The 27,891-nt window shown below is 38.2% G+C and overlaps 1 protein-coding gene across 8 annotated transcripts in view; it reads right to left on the minus strand.

Moving 5' to 3' along the window:
• PPP2R2C (protein phosphatase 2 regulatory subunit Bgamma) overlaps window positions 1-27,891 on the minus strand; it is a 184,717-nt gene that overhangs the window by 62,522 nt on the left and 94,304 nt on the right. For 3 of the 8 annotated variants that reach the window (XM_072037795.1, XM_027457424.3, XM_027457425.3), the window contains exon 2: window positions 22,100-22,255. The exons of the other annotated variants lie outside the window; for them this stretch is intronic. In XM_072037795.1, the coding sequence (XP_071893896.1) occupies window positions 22,100-22,112 (13 nt within the window). In that variant the 5' untranslated portion in view covers window positions 22,113-22,255. The remainder of the gene's footprint in view (window positions 1-22,099; window positions 22,256-27,891) is intronic. 8 annotated transcript variants of the gene reach the window in all.

Raw genomic sequence — 27,891 nt, forward strand, 5'->3', positions numbered from 1 at the left:
GTCTGATGTGAATAATTGTGCATAGTAAATACAGTGGTCTACAAGGAACAAACATTAAGTTCTGTTAAAAGATTATTATTAAAGACAGACAAAAACAAAAACATATTTAGAATTTTAAAGGAAAATTATTAATGTAAAATGTATCCAAGGGTAATGAAAAGTCGTCCAAAATTTAAAATGTGATACTGAATAACCTGATTCAATGTGAATGTTATTTCCCACATAATATGTATGAACTTCAATAGAATATTCCTGCCAGCTGGTTCTCAAACTCTTTTTTTTTTTTTTTTTTTAAAGGGAGCAATTAAATTCCAGAAGCAAAGCTCTCAGTAATTCTGTCACAGCAGTTCTCGTGTTCAAAGTGCTTTACTGGCATTAAAACTCCCAGCAACCCAGGGAAGTCAGTAAGGAAATGTTAGCATTCCCATTTTACACAAAGGAAAAAAAAATGAAACGGATCCTTGAGAGTTTTTATCGAAGATCAGAGAAGCAGTTTTGATTATACACATACTAAGGCACAGATAATCCAGGCTATGCCTCAGCAAAACATTTCTGTTTAGCAAAGCACTTAATCACTTGTCGAGATACTTAAATGCTCCTGAATTCAGTTCTAATGATTATGCATGTTGTTAAATGAATATGCTGATGGAGAACTAACAAAGCATCACAGTAACACACACCATGGAAGAAAAAGTCCTACTGAGCAGGCTTTTGAGTGAAGCTGAGGGTATATAATCTTAAAAATCATGAAGGGCTGGAGCTAGGAGCTGGCCTAGAGCCAGAGTCCTTAAACGCATAGTGATGACAAGGAAAGCAGGGGACACAACGGGATCTGCACGAGTAAATGAAGGAGAGCTCCAGTACGTTCTTGGGCCTTGTGTTATAATTAATACTGTTAAATCGTTAAGAGTGGGCCTTGACAGGCTTTTGGCTTGTGATAATCTGCTCTCTCCCAAACGACACTTCAGCATGCTCCAGGCGTTACCACAAGCCACGGACGTTTCCCAGCAGGTAGCACGCATGCAGCCCCGACATTTTGGAGACTGGAAGTTTACCAGTATAGACACAGGCCACTTCGTGCCAGTTGTGTGCAGTGCTCAGAAACACTCAGTTTACTTGCAATTAGTGAATGTTACTCCTATCAATTGGTGCTGCACATAGATGGACAACACTTACACTCCATTGTGTCAAATTATATTAGGGTTTTCTGCTACAAGTGGCTAAGGCTGGGGGCCCCAGAGCAGAAGTGGCTCTGGAGACTGCAGAACTAGCCCAGTTTTCTCAGTCTTAATGCAGGAGGATAGATGGCAGTGTTTAAATTTACTGATCAGACACTCCAATTACAGGATCCAATAAACTATATCCAAACACTGTGGGCAACATACAGCTCTATCTTAAACATCGCTGGGCATCTCCTCTGTGATACCCAGCAGTGGACCAGCAAACTAAGGTCACAACAGGGCTTGTTGGCTGTCAGGGGAGCTTGATGCCAAGCTGTGTAGATACTCATCTAACATTAGCATCTGTTTGCTTGGCAGGCTCCAAAGGCAATTCAGCTGACAACTCTGAATTTGCCTCTGGGTCTGTCACAAGATCATATAACTGTGGGACTTCTGGGAGTGCCTAATGCTTCTTTGATGAAGATCATGCACATCATAATGCATTAGATCCTTTCTAAGCATCCTTTGAAATCAGCATTTGTGACCTCTCAGAATTATCCAGGTACTGTGGTTGACTTAAGTGTGTAAACTAATGCCAAGCTTGAAGATCACGTATTTAGGTCCTGTGGATTACATCAAGATCTCTTCAACAAGTTTATATAGTGATCCCAAGAACAGAAAAATCCCATTTTTTTTATGTTAGTGTGGGTTACTGCTGCTGATAGAACACCGAGGCCGCTCCTAGGCTTGTGTAAAAATGACCAGGACAACTGATCTGTATCCATTTCACTACCAACCATACTGCTTTAAGGTTTGACATGAACGTGGAAAGGACTAATGTTAACAATTCAGTAGCAGGTTACACAACTTTACATAAGTCTAAAAGCTCATCTCAATAATACTCAGCTCATGAAAGACTAAAGCCCTTAGGCTGTGTTTGGATACCTATATCCAACTGAATAAATGCAATGAAGGATGGGGTTACTCATGAGCTCAAAACGAGCAAATGCTAAATCACCCCAGTATATCAGAACTTAGAGGCACCCCTGGCCCCAAAAGACTGATTTCTAGAGAGCTGCAGTGTGCAAAAACCAACAATAAATTTGCAATCAAGTTTAAGTGCATCATATTTCTATAATTACTCATTAAAAAAATCACAAGGAACAGAAGACATTAAAAATCAATGTACCTTTCCTCAGCCTGTATCTTATAAAGAAACTTCAAACACTGTTAACAGCCTCAGGAAACAAACATCCCCATTTTGCGATGTTCCCAAAGGATACCAATTACATAACAGGACTAGATCAGCATATATTACAAATGCTGACCATGTTTAAAACAGCAACTGTATTGTTTGCTGGCCAGACGATTTCAGATTTTTTTCTGACTCTAAGGAATGCAGCAGCATTCTGGTAATCTAGTAATTTCATAAAACAGCCTAGAAAGCTGTTTTCTGTCCAATAACACAATACAGCAAGGAGGAACTCAGACCACTGTATTTGTAGCTAGGAAACACACACTTCCAAGTTTCAATCTTACCCTGTTTGAAAACTAAGTGTAATCATTCCTCCTGCACCAAAAAAGTTAAATGCTAAATGCAGCATCTCCTAGCACAACACTGAAGTTCAACATTTAAGAACAAAGTATGCTGGAACAACAAACATCAGCAGGTCAGATTTCTGTCTCGCATACGCTGACAGAGCTAGAGCAGTTTTCTTAGAAGCCTCCCAGCTCTGGGGGCTTCAAAGCGCACAGCGATGGCTCACAGAACTGCAGGCGCCTTCCCCAAGGCCACCTAACCTGGAGCCACATCGTTGGAGAACTGCTAATTTGCAGCCCACACAGATAACATTTAGACATCTAAGGCTCTGACAGATGTGCAGGGCTGCCCCCCACCCCCATATCCTTGAAGATGCGCCCTGCAATCATCACTGGTTGTTAAAACACGGTCTGCAGTAATTATTGCTGTGCTCTCCAAGCCTTCGCTGCAATACAGCAGTGCTGCGGCACGAGGCCAAGTGAAGGCTCGACTCTATTTTAATCCCACTATAATTATAAATGATGGATATGTAGTCGAGATGCTTTTGAACGTTTCTTTGCATGAGGGGGTATTTATGCATTGCAAAAGAGCACTGCAGAGAAATATCTGAGCTAGCAGTGGCTGAACTGGCATCAGAGCCGATGGAACAATGGTGGTTCTATGCAGTGCCTGCGACAGCGCTGCTGTCAGGGCACACCGCCGCGCTCAGAGCCAAATACAAAACACACCTTTTCACCATCCTCCATTAAGCAACGTTGACATATCTATTAAATGCAGAATGAAGAGAAAAGGTGTCGACAGGTTTCTCTGAGGCAAAGCAGAGGAGAAACACGTTGATTAGTTGTTCAAAGGACCATGGTAAGTAAAAAGTTTTTGCCTGAGTTGAAACCAGAGAGCACACACTGGAAAATTTGCCAAAGGGAGGCTGGGTTGAGAGAGCCACCATGTCCCCCAGGCTGAAAGGGGGTTGCCATTGCCATCATCAGGCCTTGCACTGCAGTGAAAAGGACAGATGCAGACCCAGACACCATTTCTTAATCTTGGAAGAAGCTGGCTCACTACAACAATACTTTTATTTCGTGTTTTTATCCATAAATGATGCAATAGTTATCAGCAAATAAATATATATACATATCTTTTACTTTGGAAAGCAACACGTCACTGCACTTTGATAAGAACATCACTTCAGATGAAATACACACTGTTCCTATTTTAGTAGCCGTCTGTGCACTTGCACAATTAGCAGCTAATTCAAATGAGAAAGAGGTTTTGCACTACCTGAAGGGTCCAGCATGAAGCAGTACCATCCTAATGAGTGTGTAAGTACCAAATGGTCTTTGCACTAAAACCAGCGAGGAGAAGTTCTGTACTTATTTTCAGTACAGGTCTTCTCCAGATCACGGCTGTTGTGTTTTTGTTTTTTTTTTTCTTCCAAATACAAGAGCTTAAAACATGAAAGAAAGGAGTTATATTGCTATTACTGCATTTCACAGAGAACAAAAGTGAGTAGAAACAAAATAGTTTCCTTAGGATTCTGTTATTTGGAGATAATAAAAACAGTCTAGTAAATCTTGAACTGGTGCCTTAGAATACGTCAGCTCAACATATGTGTCCTTCAATTAAAGTCAACAAGAAATCATACGACCAATGTATAATGACAAGTTTTGGATGAATATTCAGACAAGGCATTCACCATATGTGAGGGAGGAATACAAATTTAATCTTTATATATATACGAGGAATATTCCTCAGGTTCATATCAGAAAGGGGGCTATTTATGTTGTTCATGCTTAGAATGGATGCCTGAAGAAAATAGCCATGGTCTGCAAATTCTTTACCAGTGCCCCTCTTCTCAAGTGCAGATCTGTGCTCCCAGATTATTTGAGGCAAAAAGAGCTTGCAGCAAGACGTGAGGAAATACAAGGATGTTACTTTGGGATAAATAAATCTACCAGAGAGAGGAACAACTCTGGAGGGAGAATCCAGCCGTCAATAAGGACCTTAGGATGACATATCTCCAAGTGTTCTCACACAGGGAAGTAGAAATAGACAGTGAAGCTTCTTACCCCAATGATTTACACACATTTCAGAGCTCCTTTCAATATAAGAAATTCTTCTTCCAAATACACCCTGTTTCCACTGGGAAACTGCCTGCCACAAACATCCAGCCATCAAGGAGTCACTAAGAAAGTCCCTGTTTTTGGAACATGGGCAAATGAGAATCATTATCATAAAGGCCTTATTCTGAGGAAAAAAATGTATTGTTGCACTGAAGTTTCTCCTGATGAAGAGAGATGAAGGTGTCAGAGTAGAACCTGGCCAGCTGGAGCTAAAAGCACCCTGCAAACTTCAGAAATTGAGCATCAAACTGCATGATCTTATAAAACCTTATTAAAAGTGTTGCTATTATTATTGATAAAGGAAAACAAGATATTACAAACTATGAACCACACTGAAAAATGCCATATTTGTCTTAAATATCTTTGAGCATCATGATTTACTAGCCAGCTGGTCAAGTAATAAATGAAAGAGGCCAGCAAAACTACAGAAAGCTAAGAGAAACTGTCTTGCACTAATTAGAAACAACGTGCAGTCTGATGACACTTTATAGACTTCAATTATCATACTCAGCAGGAAGGAGCTTTCAAACATCTGTATGGTGATTATTCTCCACTGGGATGTCATTTACAGTGCAAAGTATTAAAAACAGGGCCAAAAAATCAATTATAATCTTGGTAAATGAGCATATTCTTGATCTAGGGGATTTGAACTTCTGTATGAAAATTAGCTTAAAAAAGAGAGACAGAAACTGATTCAACATCAACAACAACAAAAAAGGCAGCAAAACCCCCTCACATTTGATTTGCACAAAATTAAACCTAACGATCATTAAAATAATAATTTGTATATGAAGTGTGAGAACAAAAGAATATTAAAAGTGATGCCTAATGAAGCATGGACCACCACAAGCAAGGTTCAAGCAGAGTTTTTCTTTATTGAAGCTTTTAGGTTAATATCCAGAAATACTTTCCATTAACCGGTATTACTTGGATGAGGAAAGATAATGCACACACTAGGCAGGAATGCAAAATCAGATCGTTTATTGTTTCTAAATTGTTCTAAACAAATATTTTCATATTTACATAGCAAAACACAAATACGCAAAAGTAATAGGGAAAGAAAAAATCATGCAATACCCAATAAGAATGGCATTTTAATTGGTCGGTATTTAACATATTAGTGCAGAAAATTAAATATTTTACACTGTAATCAAGAGAAACCAGTAGAATGTGGAAAAACATAAATTACCAGAGAAAATATAAATACAAAACAAACAAAAAAAAAACAAACAACCACTTTCAGATGAAATAAAAAAGGTTGTTTGAATGGACTGAAGGTTTTCTTTTCTTATCTACTGATTTTCAGACTACAGGTGTTTTATCTCAGAGGATATGCTTTGAAGGTATGAGAGAGCAATGCTGAGTTTCAAGAGCAAATGGGAACAGCAATGGTCAAGCATGGAAAACTGCTGGAGAACATGCCAGGCATTTCATCAGAATCCTTAATCTTGGGAAAATACCTGACAGTGTTAACCAGACTTTGCAGACAGCTGATATGACCAAGCACCATAAGTATTTTCATAGACATTGAGACAGACACAACTTTTCCTCTTGGAGGAAAAACTTACTTGCCTTTGTAAGGACAGATTAATGAACTAGGATTATGCTGCTGTATTTTTAGAATATTTTAAAGTGCAAACTAACATAGACTGCAGAAACTTGCTTGCTGAGTAATGCAAAAGACATACTTTTCTTGTGGTCTAGAGGTTGTCTTCTGGTAATTAAGGAGGACAATCTAACATGCTGGTTTTGACCTTTAAAGCTCCAAGCAATCTGAAAATCCAACCAAGAGACCACACTTTCTGTGCACTTTCCCTCCCTTTCTTCTCCCATTTTGCTTTTCTAGTGATGATCAGAGAGAAGCTGTCAGTCCATTTGGTCAGACAGGACCTGGACCTATTAAATTCCCATTTAAACTTCACTGATCATTTCTCCTGTTGGGAAGCTGGGGAGAAAACTAAGGAAGATGTATTTTATGAAGCTACCACTATTTTTTAGTAGGCTACTATGCAGATGACCAATTTTAGAATGATAGCATGATTTCTATGGTTAAGAAATGGAAGGCCATCCAGACCATAGGATGAGATCTCAGCCAGCTGTGTCTAGTCAAAGGTGGAGGATGCTTTCACAGTCCCTGGTCCCTGCATTGCTGTGGAACATCACAGCTGTCACTGCACAGTGAATTTAATATCATGTACTCCACAGCATTAAAATAGAAATCTGAATTTCACACAAAAATTCAAGATAACTAGGGTAATGCAGGATGTCTGCAGCTGAATTTCCGCAGCACAGCAGTCTCAGATGCTATTCTGAGCAGTTGTAACTACTTAAATAAGTAGAATCAGCAAGTGGCCACATTCCCTATTGTTGGAAATAACAAAGCTGGAACACCTCTAACAGGCTACCTAGGGATTACCTCAGCTAAATACAGCTTTGTTACCAAGAAAGAAAAGGATTTTTTTCAGCCTGACAGCACCATAAAAACTTTTGTTCATGCTGAATGGCACATGAGCAGAGATTGGCGTTTATAATTTTCTGCTGGTTAAAGACTCATTGTTGGTCCCATTGAACTAAATGAGGCAAAACTGCCATTGATTTCAGGCAGATTGTCAGCAGACCTTAAAGACGTTAACTATCAGCGCTTATTAATATGGAATTATCAGCATAAAACATATTGACTGCTTGATCTAAATACTTTATCTTCATTCATCACAACACTTCCTCCAAACGAACAAAGACAGAAAACTAAACCCTGACCAAAGGTCACGCTGAACTTACAAATTGCAATGACTGCCGATACCCATTACTGTCAGCAGCAGCATAATGTGTATTGCACCCGATCAAACCAGTGGACATAATACCAAGCAGAAAATACACACTAACCCCCCTCTGTTGCCTCAGCCAGAAACGTCCTCCACCCTTCCACATAAAACATGAAAAACCCATAAAAATGAATTCCCACTACTGGCTGCTTATTTGCAGAATGCCTTTAAAAATAAAAGCCAGCATCAACTTGACTATAAATGCCACAACTCTAGTAAAAAGCTCTTAAACTTCATTAGTATTCTTTTTTAACTTAAGAGAATAATTAATGTACTATAAAGGAGAAAAAGAGTGGTAAAAATCCTAAATTTAATTATATGAATGGTATTCTATATACATTTAATTGCATAGCAGTAACACAACCACTTTCATTACTCTTTATAGCTTCAGATGCCCATTAGCACAATCCCCAAGGTTCCTTATGAATAATTAGATTAGGAAAGGGGGACTCTGATGAAACGCAATAGGATGCGGTGCTTCTGAAACAGCACATCTTGAATCCAGATGCTGACATGACAACATCATGAAGAGCTAATTTGCACATCCAAATTAATACCATCATGACGATAATATAAAAGAAAGATATGCATATAAAATGAGCTACAGAAAATAACGTCAAAAGGAATTGAGGTACTTATATTACAAAAATTCATCTTTTTGACATTTTAACCCAGTTGGAAAGGTGTAAATAGACTAAGTGTCATACTCATGAATATAGCCCTACTTAAGCAGACTTACCAGAATTTAATTCACTATTTGGCAACACATGGGCAGGCTGTTTATTAAATAGTTCTACCCATCAAACATGTGCAGCACTCACATAAACAGGTAAATAAATTTCATTACACTTTATTACACATCTGTTTCCATTCGATGCACCGAGTGTTTTTGTATTGTTTGGTGCTTCTCAGACATGTACCATCAACAAAATCAGCTGTGATATATTTTTTGAAGAGTATCTACATGGGCATAAAAGACAGAAACAAATAAGGTTGTAGAGATATTTTAAAGAGAGTCAGATATGCCTGCAGCTCTCATAACTTGTCTGTCTGCATATTTACATGTCTGAATAGTTAAGAAATCTCCCCCTCAAATCCATTCAACAGAAACTAATGGTATCTTCATAGAAAGGGAAATCATTTTCTTCCACTTCTGTGGTTCTCATTCATATGAAGTTTAAAACACAAATAGGGATTTACAAGGCAGAATCTACCATTTGCTACTCGAGAAATGTCAAAGGTGCCTGCTTGCTCTCCACATTTTACAGCATGTAACGTACATTTATCCTGTTCACCCTATGCATTTGAGAATACATCCTGTCAATGTGCAGCACATTAGTCTAAAGGATTTCTGACTTCTTAAAAATTTGAATTCCTGTCAAGCTGATGGGATCCCTTTGGAATAATGAAACGGTGTACATAAACCCTGAAAAAAATTAGAATACTGCTGAAAAGGATATGGCAAAAACAGAAGGATAAAAGTGAACAGACGGGACACCAGCAAGAGCCATAGCACTGGAGGCATAACATTAAAGATGATAAAACAGCAATTTGTGCAAATGAAATCATTTGCAATTATCTTATGATACAAGTACGGAGAACCTCATTAATTGGAAAAAAAAAAAACAAACAAAAAAAAAAAACAAAACATCATATTTAAAGCTAATAATAACAATGTTCTACACAGGAGGTACTTAACATGAGAGGAATCAGTACATCACTGAGACAAGGAGTTCAATAGAATTCAAGTGAGATGCATGCATTTATTCACTTACCCACTGATAGCACTAATTATGACCAGAGTTCTACTAACAGAAAGATCTATATATTTAGATAGATAGATGTAAAATATGGATAGATAGGTGTAAATATATATTTTAAAAATATACATACCTACAACAATTATCTCAAGACACATTTTTCTGCACAAATGAAATACTCTTACAGGTAGATGGGACACTAACAGTGGCAGGACAGCAAATTTTTTGACTTGGGAAGTTAAGATGAAGCATGTATTGTGTTTGTATATAATATTAGACCTACTCCATGAACAACGTAACAATAAACATTTACTTTCCATTCTAACAAAACATTTCCTTTTAAAAGAGGTTTTAAGTGCCAGGCATCTTCCCTATCACATCCCACCAGTATTTGCTTACTAAGATCGATCCAACACTTGTTTAAATCACTAGGAGTTCCTTCCAGGGACTTCAAGGGAAACAAATCAGGACCAAAGTCTATGAGTAGAATATGTTAGCAAAACCAAAAATCAAATAACCAGCAAGACACATAGGCAACATGCCGTGAGGAAACATATGTGAGGCATAAGTGGAAGCTTTTACGAGTATATGAAAGCATTTTCATGAGCTTTTGCCACTGTTACCCTCATGCTTCCTGTACTTATCTGCCTGTTTTTTGTCACCTCTTGCTGTGCTCTGTCTAAGTTATAAGGTTCTGGTGGCATGTTCATTTTAATCACCTATAAGGCATCACACACTCTTGTGGCACTGATATGAATAAATAACAGGAGGCCTTTTATATTGAAAAGGCACAACTAACTGCTCTTAGTGCTATACTGATCCACGTTGAAGACAGCCACAATTTGATGTATCCCATTAGTTCAAAAGCCCAAATTTTTGAAATATTTTTGAAATTTATATATATATATATATATATAAACATATATATATTTTACAAGCTCCTATGTGTCACCGTACAGCTAGTAGTCTCCCAGACACTAATGCACAACTGTACAAAACACCATGACTAACCCCTGAGCTGTCATCCTGGAGTTTTTTCTCCTTCCAGTCTGGCTGCCCTATATTCTCTCTCAGTAGCAGCACTGATTCCCATTTCTGGAGTTACATTATACAAAGGGATGACATCGGCGTTCCCTCATTCCCTCATCTGCTTTCCTGTAACTCTCTATTTAAAGGTATTTGTAGAACAACAGCAGGACAACAGGAGGTTGGTTTTATTGCTACCTCCATTACATCCCTGCTGTATTCAGGTCTTGAATCAGTCTAGCAACTTCACAGAGGATTTATGCTGATATTTTTTTAATATAAAGAAATAATTTACAGATAAGATCTGCAATAAAGCTCATCAGTCATTCCTCTTCACTAGTCTTTTTATTACTCTCATTAATATTGCTTTTCTGTCTACAGACCTGAGACCTTGAGTGCTTTCTCATCTTTAATTTCTCTCACCTGAATAGGCCCATGGGACTTATCTCAAGGGCAATATCAAGTATGTGCACATGACTTTCCAAATTTTTATGCACGCATCTAGTCTCTGATTTTCAGTGATCACAACTGGATCTTTAATTGTCCTTCTCCGGGAATCAACTAAATACATATCAAGAGAGATGCAAATTTGCCTGGATTGGTGACAACACTTCAGACTGTTTAAGTGCACTCACAGTTCTGGTATCAGAAGTTGTTATTAAAAGAAACCCTTGGGAATCTACATGGTTAAATTTTTACTGAAGCCCTTATATCTCTGCAGCCACCTAGGTTTTATAGTTGCCTAAACTTCATTCTCATCAAAGAGAGATGTGTCTTAAAGACTGCAACATTAGGTTATCAAAGCATCCTGCCCTGGAAAAAAAAAAAAAAAAAAAAATTAAAAATAATAATAATAATAATGAAGTAATAGCACTGGGAAAAGATTATTATTGTGTGCACATCTATTTAAAGGAAAGAAGTGTACAAGCCATTTCACAAGTCTTCAGCTAGGTCTGGAATTTGAGGGGGGGAAATGGTGTCAGTTGATGAATTACAAGCTTAATTACATCTGGGATAAGACATTTTAGAACCCAAAGGAAAAATGATTTGCTGAATGTCAGTATGCTCAGATGCCCACCAGTGAGCAGTCCCTCCTCTGTTCCAGGGTTTCAGTGAAGACAACATACATGTCAACCACAGCAGAAGAAACACAAACTAATGAAACTGTGTGTAAGCTGTAATTACACTGTCTCAGTGAATGGCACTTGGGGTATTGTGAACAGATTGTACATGTTAATTCACACAGGGCTTAATGAAGCATTCCCTGTTCTACAAACTTCACCACTTGATTTAATTAACCTTCATACCTATACATGCACTACCTACCAATCATAAATGTTGGAAAACCCTCAAATAAAATGCAATGCTTTGGAGCTACATGAGCAGGGTAACAGAGGCTCAGTTTATGTTCAGTCTGACAGCTCAAAAGCAAATTATAAGGTTCTTAGGTGATAAAAATTCATGTGACAAATCTGGCCTTAAGTCAGCTCTCCCAGATGCAAGACTTAGTCCCTTAAAATGAAATTGCAACAAAGCAGAATCTGTACACTCACAGCAATAAAACTTTCCCAGATTTTACTAGCAGAGCATCAAACATTAACATAATCTGGGAGACACTACCTAGATATTAAAAGATGATGGGCTGCAGTACAAAATAGACAGCTAAGTCACATCTGAGGACGTAGGCATAGTTTTGTATAAGACAAATAGATAAATACATAAAATTATTGCATTTTCACCAACTCTTAAAAAAGTAAAGGACACTCATCAGCCTTGCTTAAACATAAAGACCATCACCTCAGAGACCAGGGCAGAGACTCCTTTCACATGCCCGGGATGGAACAGGCTGCTTACACCCCACAGGCCGCTGGCCTGAATCTTCACGTTTGCCAATACCACAGCTTTCTAGCCTTGCTGCTTCAATCAATGCTAGAGCCTGGAATATCTTAAGTCTCTGCTTTAGCCATTTGTGGCAAGATACTGGGGTGCTGCAAATAAATGGTTCTTTCCTGCTAACTTCTAAGAATGAAGCATGCACCAAACACAACCACATGTGCATATTTTCTTCCTATATGAGTATAAATTCCTGCTCTGACTCTCCAGAACTTGAGGGCTGATCTCCAGAAGTAAAAATCCAGAAACTTTGAGGCAAGGGCTGCTCTTGGCAGGCTGAGCTCTGCTGAATTTGGTTCACAGAGGTGTAACAGCTGTGCAAATGATAAAGCAGAACTCGCACACTTCCTTTGCCTCCTTTCCGCCATGACTAAAATTTACGTAACATACTTAACATCTTAGCATTTTACTTCATTAAAAAAATCAAGCTGGAATTACTTAATGCACAAATTAGAAAAACACTCATCATTGGCTTAGAGAATACATGCGGCACTGGAGAAACATTAGCAAAATCTTCACAACAGCAAAGAGTAAGGGAAAGCTGTGGAGATAATTTATGTGAATCTCCAAAGTCATTTTAATGGTATCTCTCATAAAAAATTAATCTGCAAAAGTTAGCAAGCATGACACAGAGGAGGAGAACCAGTGGACTGGAGAGAAGTTGGCTGAGGGATAAAAGGGAAAGTTTGCCAGCCACACAAGATGAGGACTCTGTTTGCATTTTAAAATTGAATTGGCCAAATTGAATCGGTCCAGTCCTAAAGGCTTACATTACAAGCAAAGTGAAATAGAAAGACCTCCCTACACGCTTATAGAAGCATAGATTCTTGCTTTAAAAAGAACAAAATCAAAACCACATATAGTAAAATATAAAAAAAATCTATAAAGTGCAGCCACATTTCTGGTTACATTCTGTCACTCTGGAAGAGAGATTTCGAGGAGAGGGCAGAAACCTGTGTAATAGAGGCCATAAAACAAGATTTTGAATTAACTGAGAATTCAGACAACCATGACAACTTAAACAGAAGGTACCAAATCTGTCTTTTTACTTCAGTGGTGTTATGCTATTCAGTTCGCAAGAGAATCTCGACCAATATCAATGTCATTTTGGCATAAAGGATAATAATAATTGTATTTATAATATATCCCTCCAAGGCAGCATGCAAGATCACTCAAGCAAGTTAAAACACACCATGAAAATATTTAAAACATTATAAACCTGTATTTACTATTTCTCACTGCAGTAGAAAATTCGCAGTCACTGTAAAGCAGTGCAGCAATTTGTTTTATGAGATTTTATTGATGCAACCAAACGAACAAGTATGTTGTTCATTAATACAAAGAGAGGAGTAGCTAAGCATAAGTGATTATGTCCTTGACCTGATGCTAACTGCTCAAGGGCCAGCCTTCACCTTTGCTATTCTCTCCCTGACTTCTAGCTCTTGGGCCCTGACTGCCTGGTGGTAATTTGAACCTCAAGGGAATGGATACAGAAAGAAATATTATGGTGTCAGAAGGTGGCATCTCCTCCAGGGAAACCAGAGCAGAATGGATGACAGTGCCAATGGTGTGGACCATTTGGGGGAGGGTTTGGCAGGGAATATGCTTTGAGTCCGCTCTGGTAGTACCACAGATCCCATCAGCCTGTCGGCCATCACTGGCCAGGGTGGCAAAGACTGCGAGCAGCGATACCAGAAGTCCCCATCCAGCTTTGCCTCTCACCTGGTAGAAAGTGCTATTGTAGCTGGTGCCTTCAGACTCCCCTGGGCTAAGTCTGACACCAATTATCCCAGTTCCCAAGTCATCTCAACACAGGTAGTACACAGAAATGGGCCCCCTTCCTCCTGACATTTCCTTCTCTTCTTCCACAGCATTGCTGAACAAAGCATAGACTAACCAACAGCTCCACACAGTCCAGCACAATCTGAATTAATTTGCTACAAGACCGAGCATGCCTAACAGTTCAGGACCTTCAATGGACTTGGTAAGAATTTGGGCCTACCCCTGCCAGAATTAAGTCAGAACGGGATCAGGTGGGTACTCAAGTGCTCAAGTACTCAAGTGCTCAGGGAAGCCTTCCATTTCAAAACAGAAGCACCAATTTATTTTAGAAATCTCTACAGGTCACATGGAATGGGAGAACAGGCATTCCTGTTCTCTGAGATTTAGGTGACTACTATAGAGCCTTTAAATGTATTAAAGAAGCTCAGTCTGAGCTCGCTGAAGAGAACAGAAAAGTGATGTGTTAGGCAGGATGGTGCAGTCCTGGAATGCCCAGCGCAGAAGCTCATCTTTTGGGGATGTGTCTGTGTGCTCTCCCATCCTCCCTGCACAACCGCCTCACAAACGGACCTCACCACACCACATGCTGCACAAAGGTTTCTGTTGCCCAACTCAGAAGGCAGGGCTGCTCCTACCCCCTCACGGAGACTCCTCACCCATTGTTCACAACTCTTGAGGAGCAGTAGGAGCAACACTTGGCTGCCAAGACATTGCTCAGCTGACTGCTTCTCTCCACCTCCTCTAAAGAGTCACAGCAGGGTGGCAGGGTTGGCCCTGGTATCCTGCCCCACTGTAGCCAATACACTGCACATAAGGACTATGCTTCTGGAAGGCCTAAAAACCAAGGAAATGGTCTAAATGTGGTGATGAGCAGTCTTGTTCAGACTGCTGTATTCATCACTAAAAAAGTAGCTGTAGCTTTTGTAAACATTACCATGAGGAGTATCTTCTAGGTTCTTTACAGGGATCACTTCCTCAAGAGTCTGAAGTTCCTGTCTTGTCTGGAATGGTGGAAGAGTAATACATTGGTTATAGTCCTGGACTTGTAAGAATATTGAACTGAACAGGCAGAGAATTAAGCTCAGTGCAATTTTAACACCCTCAAATTCTAGCAACCGCAAATAAAGGCAATCTCCCTGAACTAGCCCAGACAGCACATTGAGTTCATTATTGTAAAGCAGGGTAAGTATTAACAGTGAGGACAGTGTCCTCTCATCTTCCTTACGAAACAAAAGCATAAACAATATGCTATTGTTCATGGACCACAGAAAACACCCTGGTCTTCTGGGTTTGTAATCAGACCTCTTTTCCAAGTCCAAAGCTGAAAAGTAACTTAAGGCCCCCATTCACATGTATTTGTTATTATGACAAAACAACGCCAGTGGGGCTCACGCCCTGCTTCACAGCTCCAACTAGAAAGCCTTTTCCACCCTTACCGATGTTATTATGGATGTGAATAAATTATTAAACCTAAAGCACCTCCCCATGTTGCACAACAGTCACAGGTGAACCAACAACAGGTGTTTTGTTTTTCCTGGGACTCTAAAAAGTCAGAGGGCACTGAACCAAGCTGCTTGTACCACACAAATAGACCTCAGTGTGAAACAGAAAAATCTATATCATATTCATGGCTTCAGAGTTCAACGGATTGGAGACATTTTTATTCTGGTCTGCAATTTAACAACACAGTGCAGAGCAGAATAAAGCAATAGACTTGGAAAAGCTATTTATAGTGCATATGCCCCAAGGAAATATAGCTAATAACTAATTCATTTCACATCACACATCTGAATGCAATATGAAAACTTCCCAGTTTCTTATCTGCACAGGAGAAAGGACTCCACTGTGGCTTTCTTTAAAATAATTAAGGATTCTTTACCAAAACATTTTAATCAAACTAAGTCTCTACAGCAGTCTTTTCTTTCCCTGCCTTCTATCTGATTCCTTAAGAGGTCCGTGCCTATTAAAGTTTTGATAAAAGCATTTCACAACATAGCAGTTTGCCAGCCTATTAAAACTTACACTCATTTTCCTAGATAACACGTTTTTTTATCACATGGTTTTCTACAAGCTGGATTAAAATCCAGTGTATTATTGGTTGTATCACCAGGAAACAAATGGAACAATCTGCTAAAAAAACAGTGAGCAATGCAACTGTTATATCTGCATCTGTGGAGGTTTGGGTTTGGTTTAGTTTTCTGTTGTAGGGAAACAGATCGGCTAAGTATTATTCAGAGGATGAGACAGCTGAATATTTATTTTATTAGAAATGATTAAGAATTAAACAAAAGTTAAGAAAGAAAAGTATTTATAGTACTTAAGAGACATCAATAACCACAGTGAGCTTCCCTTGTGTTGAAACTGGGGCAGGAACAAAGCAGCAGACAGACACAATACTCAGTGCAATGATAGCCCTGTAATGATAGCTTTCTAATTTCTCCACACCCTCAATTTTTTTTTTTTCTTTTTCTGTTCTTCCACATGCTGATACCAGGTGTTACAACAGCTTGACTTCAGTGAGACTGTCCTGAGTGCGGTTTCAAGCAAATACTAGTGCCAAGGCTGTGTTGCAAATAAGCCTGTAGGGGATGCTGCAAGGAGACCCACCTGGTGTCCTACAGGAGCAACCTTTGTCACAGGACTGCATCCAACTCTCTGAGAAAAATAAGGGCCCTCATGGGCAACAACAACAAATAAAACTACTGTAGATGATATATAAAGACTTCACAAACAAGGACCCACTATTAAACTCAGAACTTCCCACAACTTCTCATACTTTACAGTTAAAAGGCTAGTTTGAGTTAACAGGTTTTATGCTGAAATTGTCATTAATTGCTGTAAGAAACGATGAGATTAACTCCACTAGTTTGTAATTCAGTGCCCCTAGGGTCCCTAGTTTATACTCTGGCAACATCCTAATTTACTTACACAGCAGAAGCAGCACAAAAAATTATTTCAAACACATTAAACATAACAACATAACTAGATATAGAGAGCTTACCCAGTTTTTATTTACACTGAAGGTTCCATTAACATGGTAGAAAACACCAGGGACGAACACATACATACACATCCTAATGACTTAAACATCGCTGCCTTTCCAGTGAGCAACCTGTGCCAAAAGCAGTAACCTTGCAGACGGAGTACTCGTTTTCAAATTTCTCAGTCATAAAGTTTAATGGGTAAAATCTGGATAAACTTGTTCTAAATCCCTAATTAAATTTAACAGAAAGAATACAGATCTCCTTCAACAACCCTAAGGCCTTTCAGGGTTTTTTGTTTTGTTTTTTCCCCCCTTTACTAGAATAATCAGGCAGCATTAGGAAGGACTAATCAGGTGACAGCTGAACAGCTGGTTCCAGAATTGGACCTTTTCTAGGCTGTAAAAGGATATAGTACTTTTTATTTGCGTGTGCTGGTTTTCTTCGGGAAATGGAGAGGAGCCACTTTGAGGCTTGTTTGTTTTTATACTGGGGGAGGGCTCCTGGGGTTTTTAGTTCTGTTTCCACTTTTGCTATTTGCTCCTTTCATTATCTTTACTGACCCTGTGCTTTAGTTTGAATCATATTAATCAGAAAAAAAAATTGTTTGCATCAATTGAGCAGCAATATATAAACTACTAAAATCATTAAAGAAGCTGTCTAAATTATACTGACTAACAGGTAAGTAATGAAAAGTTGCTAAGTGTAGTTATTAATGGGTTTTAAAATAATTACTACATAAAACAGTTGCAGCTGCATAATTTTTCAGATTTTGCCTGAGCTACAATATGTCCAGACACCATGCTACACATTAACATGCAAAGGGCTCCACACAACTTCTGCAGAAAGAAATCAATTTAGCTGTTTAGACCCCTAAATATATTCAGATAAGGCTATAAAGATAAGGCTAACAACACCAGCTATTCAAAGTGACTGCTACTTGTTAATTTTTGCTCGCACAGTATTTAAAACTTTGAAGACATGATATGCAACCTAATTATTACATTGACTCTTTAATCGTGACTTCTGCCCATCAACTTGGTGGAAGATGACTTTTTTTAAAAGCTAATATTTAAACTAATCTTCATTAATTGCTGCCCTACTGTAAACTAGTTAATGGCTTCATTACACAAATAGGTGAGGAAATAAAAACCCAAAATAGAACAGAAGAAAATGCTAAAATAACTAATAATATTGGATGAAAGCTTTTCTCTGTTTCCTTTGAAGGTCAGAATTATTTATTTTTCCAAGGAAGTTCCTGCTATTTCACTTTTAACATTTTGTAAAGATAAAAGAAAAATGCATAGGTGTGCAAGTTTGTTAGTTATTACCCTTGCATGTTTTAATGGTGAAAAACACAGCACTGTATGTAAACTGCATCTAGAGGCATGTAATAACACACTGGGTTTATGAAGTCTTTAATTACCCACTATTGGTCACGTTAGCACCACCTCTGTAATACAGAACAGTGCAAGAAGAGAAGGCGAAGAAGTGATCTCCTCATGAAGTGTATTTATAACCACGGCACCGCGAGGGAACACAGTTACCGATCATCCTGTCTCCCTATGATGTACCAATACAGGATCCTGATGTGCCAGTACATCAACTTGTCAGGAGCAGCTAGAGCACTGCTAAATAGCAGCACAGCCAGCAGCCACTCGATGATGTTGCAGTGCTGAGCACACAGAGAAGTTCGGATCAGTATGCTGCTGCTGAAGAAGCATCACTTGAGCTGCTGACCACGTTTGCTGTGTTTTTAGATGGGAATGCAGTGAGATAAAACGACCTGCTATAAAAGCAACCACCACACAATACCATATTATATGCGGTTCGCAGATAGAACAAGAATAACAGCCCTCTTGCCTATTGTTGTGAAGAACTGGAGCCTCATTTTGAAACGCTCCTCTGTTCCAAATTCATGCTCGAGCTGTGAATTTCAACAGGATGGGAAGCTCTGTCTGTTCCTGGTTTTCTGACATATCTCCCTCCATGTTTCCCACTCTGCATCACTTCATCAATGCAACAAATCCATTAGGCCCTTGTGTTACAGAGACCTCTGGCTATATGGACTGCTCTTTAATGGATCACACTTTCCTTCCATATTAAATGCTCAGCTGTATTAGTTAGTAACTGTTTCATCTCCATAGAATCCCTTTAATAGTTGAAAATGTAAAATAACTTTTCTATTATTTTCTGCAATGCTCTGCCCCTAAACTTTTCTTCGTTATTTACCTCCTTATGCTGCAAGGTCTCTCTTCTCTCTCAGTGAGAGATTATTACATTAGCAGAGCCAGATTTCTCCAAGAGCAGCTTTTAGATTTTTTCCACTGAACACTTCAAATCCATATCCTCTGCTATTTTCTTCTGATGATGTTTATCATCAGTTTTTTTTTGTGTTGGTTAGCTGCAGCTAAAGTGATCTGTACATTGTTATGCTCCAACTTAAGCTAATATCTAGCTGGAACATCTTGCATGTTGTTACAAATGTTTAGTTATATATGAAGACTTCTAAAATAAAGGAACAAGGCTGGGTCAAGCACTCAAAGACAATGATAAAAGAAACTAATTTACCATGGGAATTTCAAGATTCCTTTCCATACATTTAATTCCTTCACTGAATGACTACTGAGGTAAAACAAAGTTCACTTGTGATTGTTAACTACAAAAGCAGCTAACAAAATAATAATATGAAATCAAATTTTTCTAACATTTATGCGCTTCTCTTCAGTGAATGTCTTCATTCCACATTTTTAATGTCCACAGGTCTCAGGTATTTCTAAATTATGTAATTAATAAGCATTAAATCCCTTTCATTTACTAGCAGGATTTAAAGGTTGTATCTTCAGACAATGGCCACCATTACAGTAATATCTATGTTAACAGAAATCTATCATCCCACAAGAACCTGACCCATCCTCTCTTCTCACAGCAGGCATTAAACAGCAGTGCCCTGTGCCAAAGCCTATGGATAGCTATAGCTTCCTTTGCCAGCTCCCAGATATTCCCAATATGGTGCTCACGGTTCCTCCTATGGTAGGAGAAACCTCTCTCAGGGCCTCTCCTGCTCAGAAATTGTTTTATTGGCAGCGAGAATTTTCCTGAGAATTGCAAATAGAGTAGTGCAATACTTTTTCTAACCTAAAACAACTATTAAATAATACCAGAATTTCCATGAACAAAGAACATGAATTTACCTTACCCAAGTGTTTTGACCTGCCAACTGCTGAACTGATAGATATACAATAGATACAAACACTTATCATGAAATACTGGGGGTGGAGAAAGATGGCAAGTATCTGACGCAGACCACTCCAGGCCAGCTAAATGTCATCAGAGATAGTACCATTACTCAGCAAATGGCAATGTGCTTATCTTCCTGCTTCACTAATAACAGAGAAAAATTGCCTGTTTGTGCGCCAAAGGTGTGATCTGATGCTATTGATTGAAAAGGCAGACATATATTTAATTATTCATTATACTTTACTAACTAAACGGGAGAATGATGTGAACTCTTCACTAACCTCTTAGCAAGTATGTATATTTGAAAATAATTGTATTCAAAAGGGTAACAATATGTAGACCAACCATGGCATTCGCTCTTTAAATCCAGTATCTTTTGCCAGACAACAAAAAACAGGTTTTGTGTAGCAGCCTGAAAGCCACACACAACTTGCAAATTCGTTGTGCATGACCTACAGGCTTCTTTACTGTGGTCATGCTCCACAGGACCAGCTGATCATTTAATTCATGCTGACCATGGTTGCTGTAGGATCTCCCTCAGAAGACCTGAACGTTCACAAGAGGCCAAATGTGCCAGCTAATCTAGCGTAGGATCGTCTGTTCCAGATTCAGCAGTTCTCCCAAGTACTTTGTGCTCTCTGGAGAAGCCACTGGAAGATTTTGTAACCAGGCACATCCAAAATAAAGATAAAGCTCAATATCTGAAGGTGGAGGCAGAGAACAGATGCAGCTCAACATACAGCATGAAGAAACTGAGAAGACATAACCAGGGATCATTCCCCCATCTTTGGCCAAAAGGAATGATAGATCTGAAGTCTTCCAATTCAATATCCAATGACATCACAATTTTAATAGCCTCTGTGCAACTGGATTAATCTACAACCAATGTCATGCTCAGATAAAGCAATAAAAAAATATATAATTTAAAAAAAGCTAAAGTAGTCATAATTTTAAGATCTCATGCAGTATCCAAGCAGAGCAAAATATTTCATTGGCTACCAAAGGAAGTAAGGTTTATAACATGTGAATCAACACCATCATTCCAAAAAAAACATGGTGAAACTGGTGATATTCTGTATTAATAAGTCACCTCTCCTAGAGCTTAGAAGAGGCACAGGTAGGAGACAGAAGATATTGCCATCTAAAACAAACACGAAGAGAAGCTCTAGCCTCAGAAAGCAAGCCAGTTGGCACTGAGATTGCTTACTCATTCCCATAGCTATCTGAAGTGCCAAAGTAGATATAAACAAACCTAATTATTAACTATAATTTAACATTGTACTTTATTGATTTTTTTTCTTTTGATAACAGAATTGTTATCTTACAGTCAAAATCTATGCTTTGTTAGAACACAGTCTGTTTACATTTTAAGATTGCTGAGTACACAAAGTAAATGCAGAATATATGTCCAAAAAGGAGGTGGAGTTTGGGTTTAGGGTTTCTTTTTTTTTCTTTTCCACAGACAGTAAAATGAAATAAAGTTGTGCTGCCAACAGTCCTACTGCCTACCTGCCACTGGAGGCAAGTCTGTAAATCATAGCAGTGCGTAAGCTTCCCACCAAGCTGCAACCCTGTAAGCAGCTGGCAACATCAAATGCCAGAGCCAGTCCAGAAGTCTATTTCAATTAATTGTTTTAAGAGCACTTTTAGCAGGAGGCAGATGATGAAAAGACAGTCCATAACAATGGGGACAAACCATACTGTCACAACTATCCAAAAAGCAACAGAATCAAGAGTAAAATGAGATCAAAAATGGTGAGTATACATGACTGTACCTTGGTCTATCATTTGGAAGATATAATCTATCAGTGCAAGCAGTGCAGCTTGTCTACTATATTTAGGGCTAAAACCAGATGAATTCAGTCAAGGAAATCTGAGGATTCTAGATGCCACCACAGTCGCCTTGCGCACAAGCTTCCTTATAGCTTTCCCTAAAAAACAAAGAAATTCGAGACAAAAAAAAAAAATGGTGAAAATTTTCCTCAGCTAAGGTTCATTTTTCAAGCAGGAACAAAACTGTTGACCCTGTAAGCAAGCAAGCACCTTGTTCTCTCAATCACTTTCAATAACAGAAAAGTACTTCCTCAATGGACTTTCCCAGACTTGTATATCACAAGCTTGAGCCCAGATCTATCTAGCTCCGATACTCACTTCCATCTGTTTAATTAGCTGACACTCAAGAGAGTTTCCTCTCTTGAGTTTCCTAATTTCTTGAATTACCAGGCAGGTACCAATAGTTCAGTCCTGACCTAAGTCATTGAAATAATTAAGTACCTTGAAAATTCCTTAGTCTGAAACCCTTTGTACAGCTATTGAAGGGATTCCTCTCAGATTAATCAATTTACCCTCCATCAAGAACAGTTCTACAGAATGCTTGTTGAAGCAGGGTTTTAAGAAGCATTAACTGCTTCATTCAATAAAATTTTAAACAATTCCCAGAGCCTCAGACTACAGGATTTAGAGAACAGGTGCCCTTGTCTGTTTTACTGGAAGGCAGGATCTTCCTAATGAAAAATGAAAAAGTGGTAAAGAAAAAAAAATCACATAAGCATACAAATAAAATGCTCTATTTCAGAAAAACAAACTGCATTCCTGTCATCAGAACATAAGGAGATGAAGTTAAGGAACCCATTTTATATTAATATTGATATTCAAACCAGAGCAGCCCAAGCTATCAACCCCTCATCCCAGGTCTGTATAGCATATAGAGAATAACTTGGTGGATCCTTGTGGATATATATTTTCCATTTTAATTTGTATCTTTCAATTTTCTTCAAAAGCCTTTCTTTTCTAGAAGATATATTGGAAGACAAATAAATGCAAGTACTGAATAGGAAAAAAAAATCTATTATACATGCCAGGATGATTTCAATGCTTATTTACACATGCTTACATTTGGATTTGTAGATCTTTGAAATTCAGAAAGATGAAGTGCTGTATCAAAGCAGTCCTTTTTATGAAGGCATTTGTCATTATGTGAATCTAGTCCAGACAGCAGCAATCCATTCAACTTAAAGTCACTCAGGTGTGTGTTTGCACTCATCCTACTCACGGCAGAGTTTTTCTTCTACTTTCCTTTTTACTATTAAAAGCACCACTCTTAATAAATGGTGAGTGTGAATCAAGCCCAGAGTATTCTTTTGGTAGAAATGGGGCAAGTCCTCTGGGAATACAAACCATCATAACTCTATTATAATTTCCAAAAGCAGCAGAGTTATAAGTTACACCAGCAGGGAAGTGGTATTTGTGATTACTTGCAAAGATTCACTATAAACAGTGAAGAACTATCAGTATGTGTATGCAACATGTGGAAGGTAAATAAAGGGACATGTAGCAAGCCAAATCTTTGAACACCAGATCAGTGCACAGAGTATTCTTTATGTAACTGAAGTGAAATTCACTTCCCATCTCTTAAACTGCACTCTCCTTAAAATGACAGGGCTCTACTAAATGAAATCAAATCCCTTATGACTTGCCTTGCAAGCTGAGTGACAAGTAGATAAGGGCATTTAGTAGTCAAGGGCAATTTCTAAGTGAAAGCATACAGGAATATATGTGTAATAATGGTGTTATTTAAAAAAAAAAAAAAAAAAAAAAAAAAAAAGCTAAAATAACATTTCACATATAATTTCTTGCTAAAGTATTAAAAGTCAATAGCCATTGCAGAAAATACTTTCAAGACCCTGAATATTCTTTTCTACTTTCTGGCTTAAGAATTTTATATGTTCTTCTTTCTTTAAATGACTGTGGCTTCAGTGACTGCAGTGCTTGAGTAATAAATTTATTTATCTCTAGATCATCTACGCCACCACTGGGAGACCTCATCTAAGCATTTATTTGCAGCAGACAACTACAGGAGAACTTTGGTAAGTTCTTCTGTCATTTCATTGGGAGTCATTTGTTGAGGTTTTCCACTTCTACATTTCAAACCATCATCCCTTAATAAACTCCAACATACGACATCCCAGTCACCAGGCAAAAACCTGGACCAAAGACATTATTTGTCACTTAAAGAATACTGGCAGTGTACTTCTGCGCATTTCATTTTCCTAATAACCTTTGGGATGTTTTCCACTGTATTTTTAATGTTTACAACAATTAAAAATTAGCATTACTTTCCCTAAGATTCCTGTAAACATTTTGAGTGCCACCCACCAAAAACCCATGTCCAGGAAGAAACTCTGTTCTCCCTCCTCCAAATGTATTTCTAGATGAAGATAAGGATCAGTATAAAATATCTTACATTATTATAGTGAAAAATTATCTTCTAAACTCCATTGACCATCCATAATGACTGCTGGTCATTGATATATGGTGGTTCTCTTCATACCAGGTGAGAGTAGAGATATCAGTATTCACTGTCAGCACTTTAGCCCACAGTGGAACATTATTACCTCCATATAGAAAAAGAAGGTATCAATGAAAAGAAACAAAAGGCTTAAAATAGGAGTATCTGATATCCACTGGGAAAGGATATTGTGCCAAAGACAAAAGGTCTTCCTAGAGTAAATCTTTACTTTTTTCTTTTGTCCATTTATTTCCAAATTCAAATATGTGTTTTCACATACCTGTTGTTATCAGGTGTACTGTCTGGGTTTTGGATGGGCTTTGGCATATAACACTGTATTCCTCAAGTGTGATTTCTAGCTATTTCTAAATTGAAATGAAGAAGATTTATTTGTATATAACCATGACTTCAAAGAGAGAAAGGGTTGTATAAAAGCACCAATATTTTTATTTGTCTTACTGATACAATTGCAGACAGATTGGGGATGAAAACAAACCTGCCTGAAAGCACAGAAGAGCTGCTTAAAAGTCTGTAGAAGACTTTGTCCACAGAAGTCTGTCCTCCTTTTTGGATAGTTCATCTCACACGATGTTACCTCTCTCTAACCAACTTGTCATTCTTATGACCTTGGATCACTGCAGTGACACAGCACCATTATGACCTTCAAAGTCATTCTGCATTACATAGCAGCCTTCCAGAATTTTCTGATTAGCCAAGACACAATGCTAAAATTGAGAAGACAGGCAGCAGAGTCTAGTAATCTTCCACTCACAAGTAATCATCTGTAAGAAACGTACTGCCTTTAAATAACATAATGAAAAACATAAGGACTGTGTGCTGTAGTACAATTGAAAATGGCCACAGAATAATAATAACAATAATAATAATAAATTAGCTGTAAATTGCTGAAGTCTTTGAGGTGACAACATACAGAAACTTGTCCACTGATTCAGTTTTTGTCATCATCCTGAAAATTTTGGCTACGACCACTATTACTAGCATTTAGTTATTTCTTAGAAAACACACCAAAAACACTGACTGTAATACATATTTTCTCAAAACTCAAATTCAGCTGTTCTCCCAACCTCTGTATATTTTCAAGCCAACAATAGCTGCTCTTTTGATTACAGCTCTAGTCTGTGTGACCGATTCCCTATTCTGGGCTGAATCATCACAAAAGCAAGCGGATTGGCTAAGTCAAATGCTGAATACCATAGCAACTGACTTGCAGCCTTGCTAACATGAAGCAAGGATTTTTGACTTGAACAAGAGCTACAAGTGAAAACAGCAGGATAAAAGCAGACCTGGTGTAACATCAGCAATGCAATAGAACTAGAAAAGTCACTTAACCCCTCCCTAATCGTTTCTCTTTAATACTTTTTGACTGCAAAGGGCAGCAGCAAATCTTCAGATTCTCATTAAAATACAATATAGCGAGCAAGGAAAAATGTGTGCTAAGGTATTGATTTAGCATATATATCTAGCCAATGCAGACTCTTTGCCAAAACAAATGGGATTAAGTATTAGAAAATCAAGTCACGGAAAGGGAACAATAATAGAGGTTGATCTCAGTTTTAATTAATAATCATATCACAATAATAAAAAGGATTGGAAGCTTCTAAAGAAACACCTCAAAATATACTTAACCCTACTTTGTCTAAGTTACTGACTACCTTCAGGAACGCGTCAAAGTATCCAAGATGCTAACAATAAGACAACCACTTAATGGCAACACCCTCTAAGACCTGCATCAGGTCTACAAAGAAAATAAACGAATCAGCTCATTGCTCTAGAGTAACAGCAAGAGTCCTGCTTCAGGACAGCTTAACATTATTCCAGGCAGCTGAAGCTATGAAGTCTTTGCTTGCAAGTAGATGTGTCCATATATTTTAGGTGAGCTATAACAGGCCTTCAGTGCATTGCACAATGGAAAATTACAGCCTTATCTCTTCTCCACCGCGTTTGGGGCAGCTTGTATGCTGGAGACACTATTCCTTCTTTGTGTTAGGGCCTTATAGTCCAGGAGTAAACTCGGCTCCATCTTTTCTTTGTGCATCCATTGAAGTGGCACTGAAAACCTGCTATGAACTAACCTATCAAGAGAACCAAGCATAAGACCCAAAGCATAGCTACCTAAACTACTTTTAATATTAGGGCTAGTTTTTAAATCTGAGTTAGGACTATAAATCTACAGTATCAAATTAACTTACTTGATCTCTCTATAGACATCATTACTCCTGAGTTCTTGCTGACATCAAGGAGTACTATAATCCACCCACATCTATGAAAATAGAGACAATTGTTTGCAGTTAAAATAAGAGGAAGGACTTTACTTCAGGTTCCTGAATTTGAAAACACTAGTCTGATTTTCTTTCAATGAAATAAAATTTTTAGTTAGTCAGCTGGTTGACTTTGACAGTGAAAACCCACAGAATTCTTAAGGTCTTTTGACCCTCAAGTTCTGGCAGTCTCTCAAGGAGTTTATGGTAACAGGAAACACTTCCATCAGAGACTAGACACTGTGAGTTAACAAAGCGTAGTTGTTTTTTGGAGGTAATTTCATCATACTCATAAATTGCTTAACGTTATGTACTCGTGTTGCTACAATGGGCATATTTCTCTTTTGTCTCAAGTCTCTGATATATCATAATTCAGACATCAACTCAGCCTAATTGCAAAGACACACTTGTATTCAATATGTATGCATCTCCAGGTATGTCTACATTTATAGTATTTAGGGTGTATACACTATTGTTGTATGCCACTGAAACATAAGTACCTATCTTCCAAAAATGGTGGTTATTGCTTTATTTGAAAGTCATTTTTTTATTTAGTTCACATGCTGTAAAACAGTGCAGAGTCCCCCAGTTCGGCTCCATAAATAGCACGTCCTTGTCATTCTCACATCTCAAGTAGAAACAGACAGAGAATTCTAAGTGTGATTTTAGAAACAAAGGAATTTCCAACATTTCCCTTACCTGTCAGGTAAATATGCTTGAAGGGCTGATCAAAACATAGACCTAGCTCTTGCCTATACCTCATGCTTTCAGAATGGGATTGTTTGTTGAGTTTGTTTTGATATATCTTAGTTTTGTTCATAAAGGAAAAAGCAAGGAATTTTTTTTTTAATTGAGCTTTTATCCAGCAATTCACACAGAGAGAATACCATCTGTTTTCTGAAACATGCGAAATAGCACTCTGTGGTTAGTACCACATGTGCAAGCACTGTCTAAAATAGCACCACATATATGTTGAAGATATTGATATGCTGCTGTAAAT

This window comes from Anas platyrhynchos, chromosome 4, assembly GCF_047663525.1.
Source record: "Anas platyrhynchos isolate ZD024472 breed Pekin duck chromosome 4, IASCAAS_PekinDuck_T2T, whole genome shotgun sequence".
Taxonomy (NCBI): domain Eukaryota; kingdom Metazoa; phylum Chordata; class Aves; order Anseriformes; family Anatidae; genus Anas; species Anas platyrhynchos.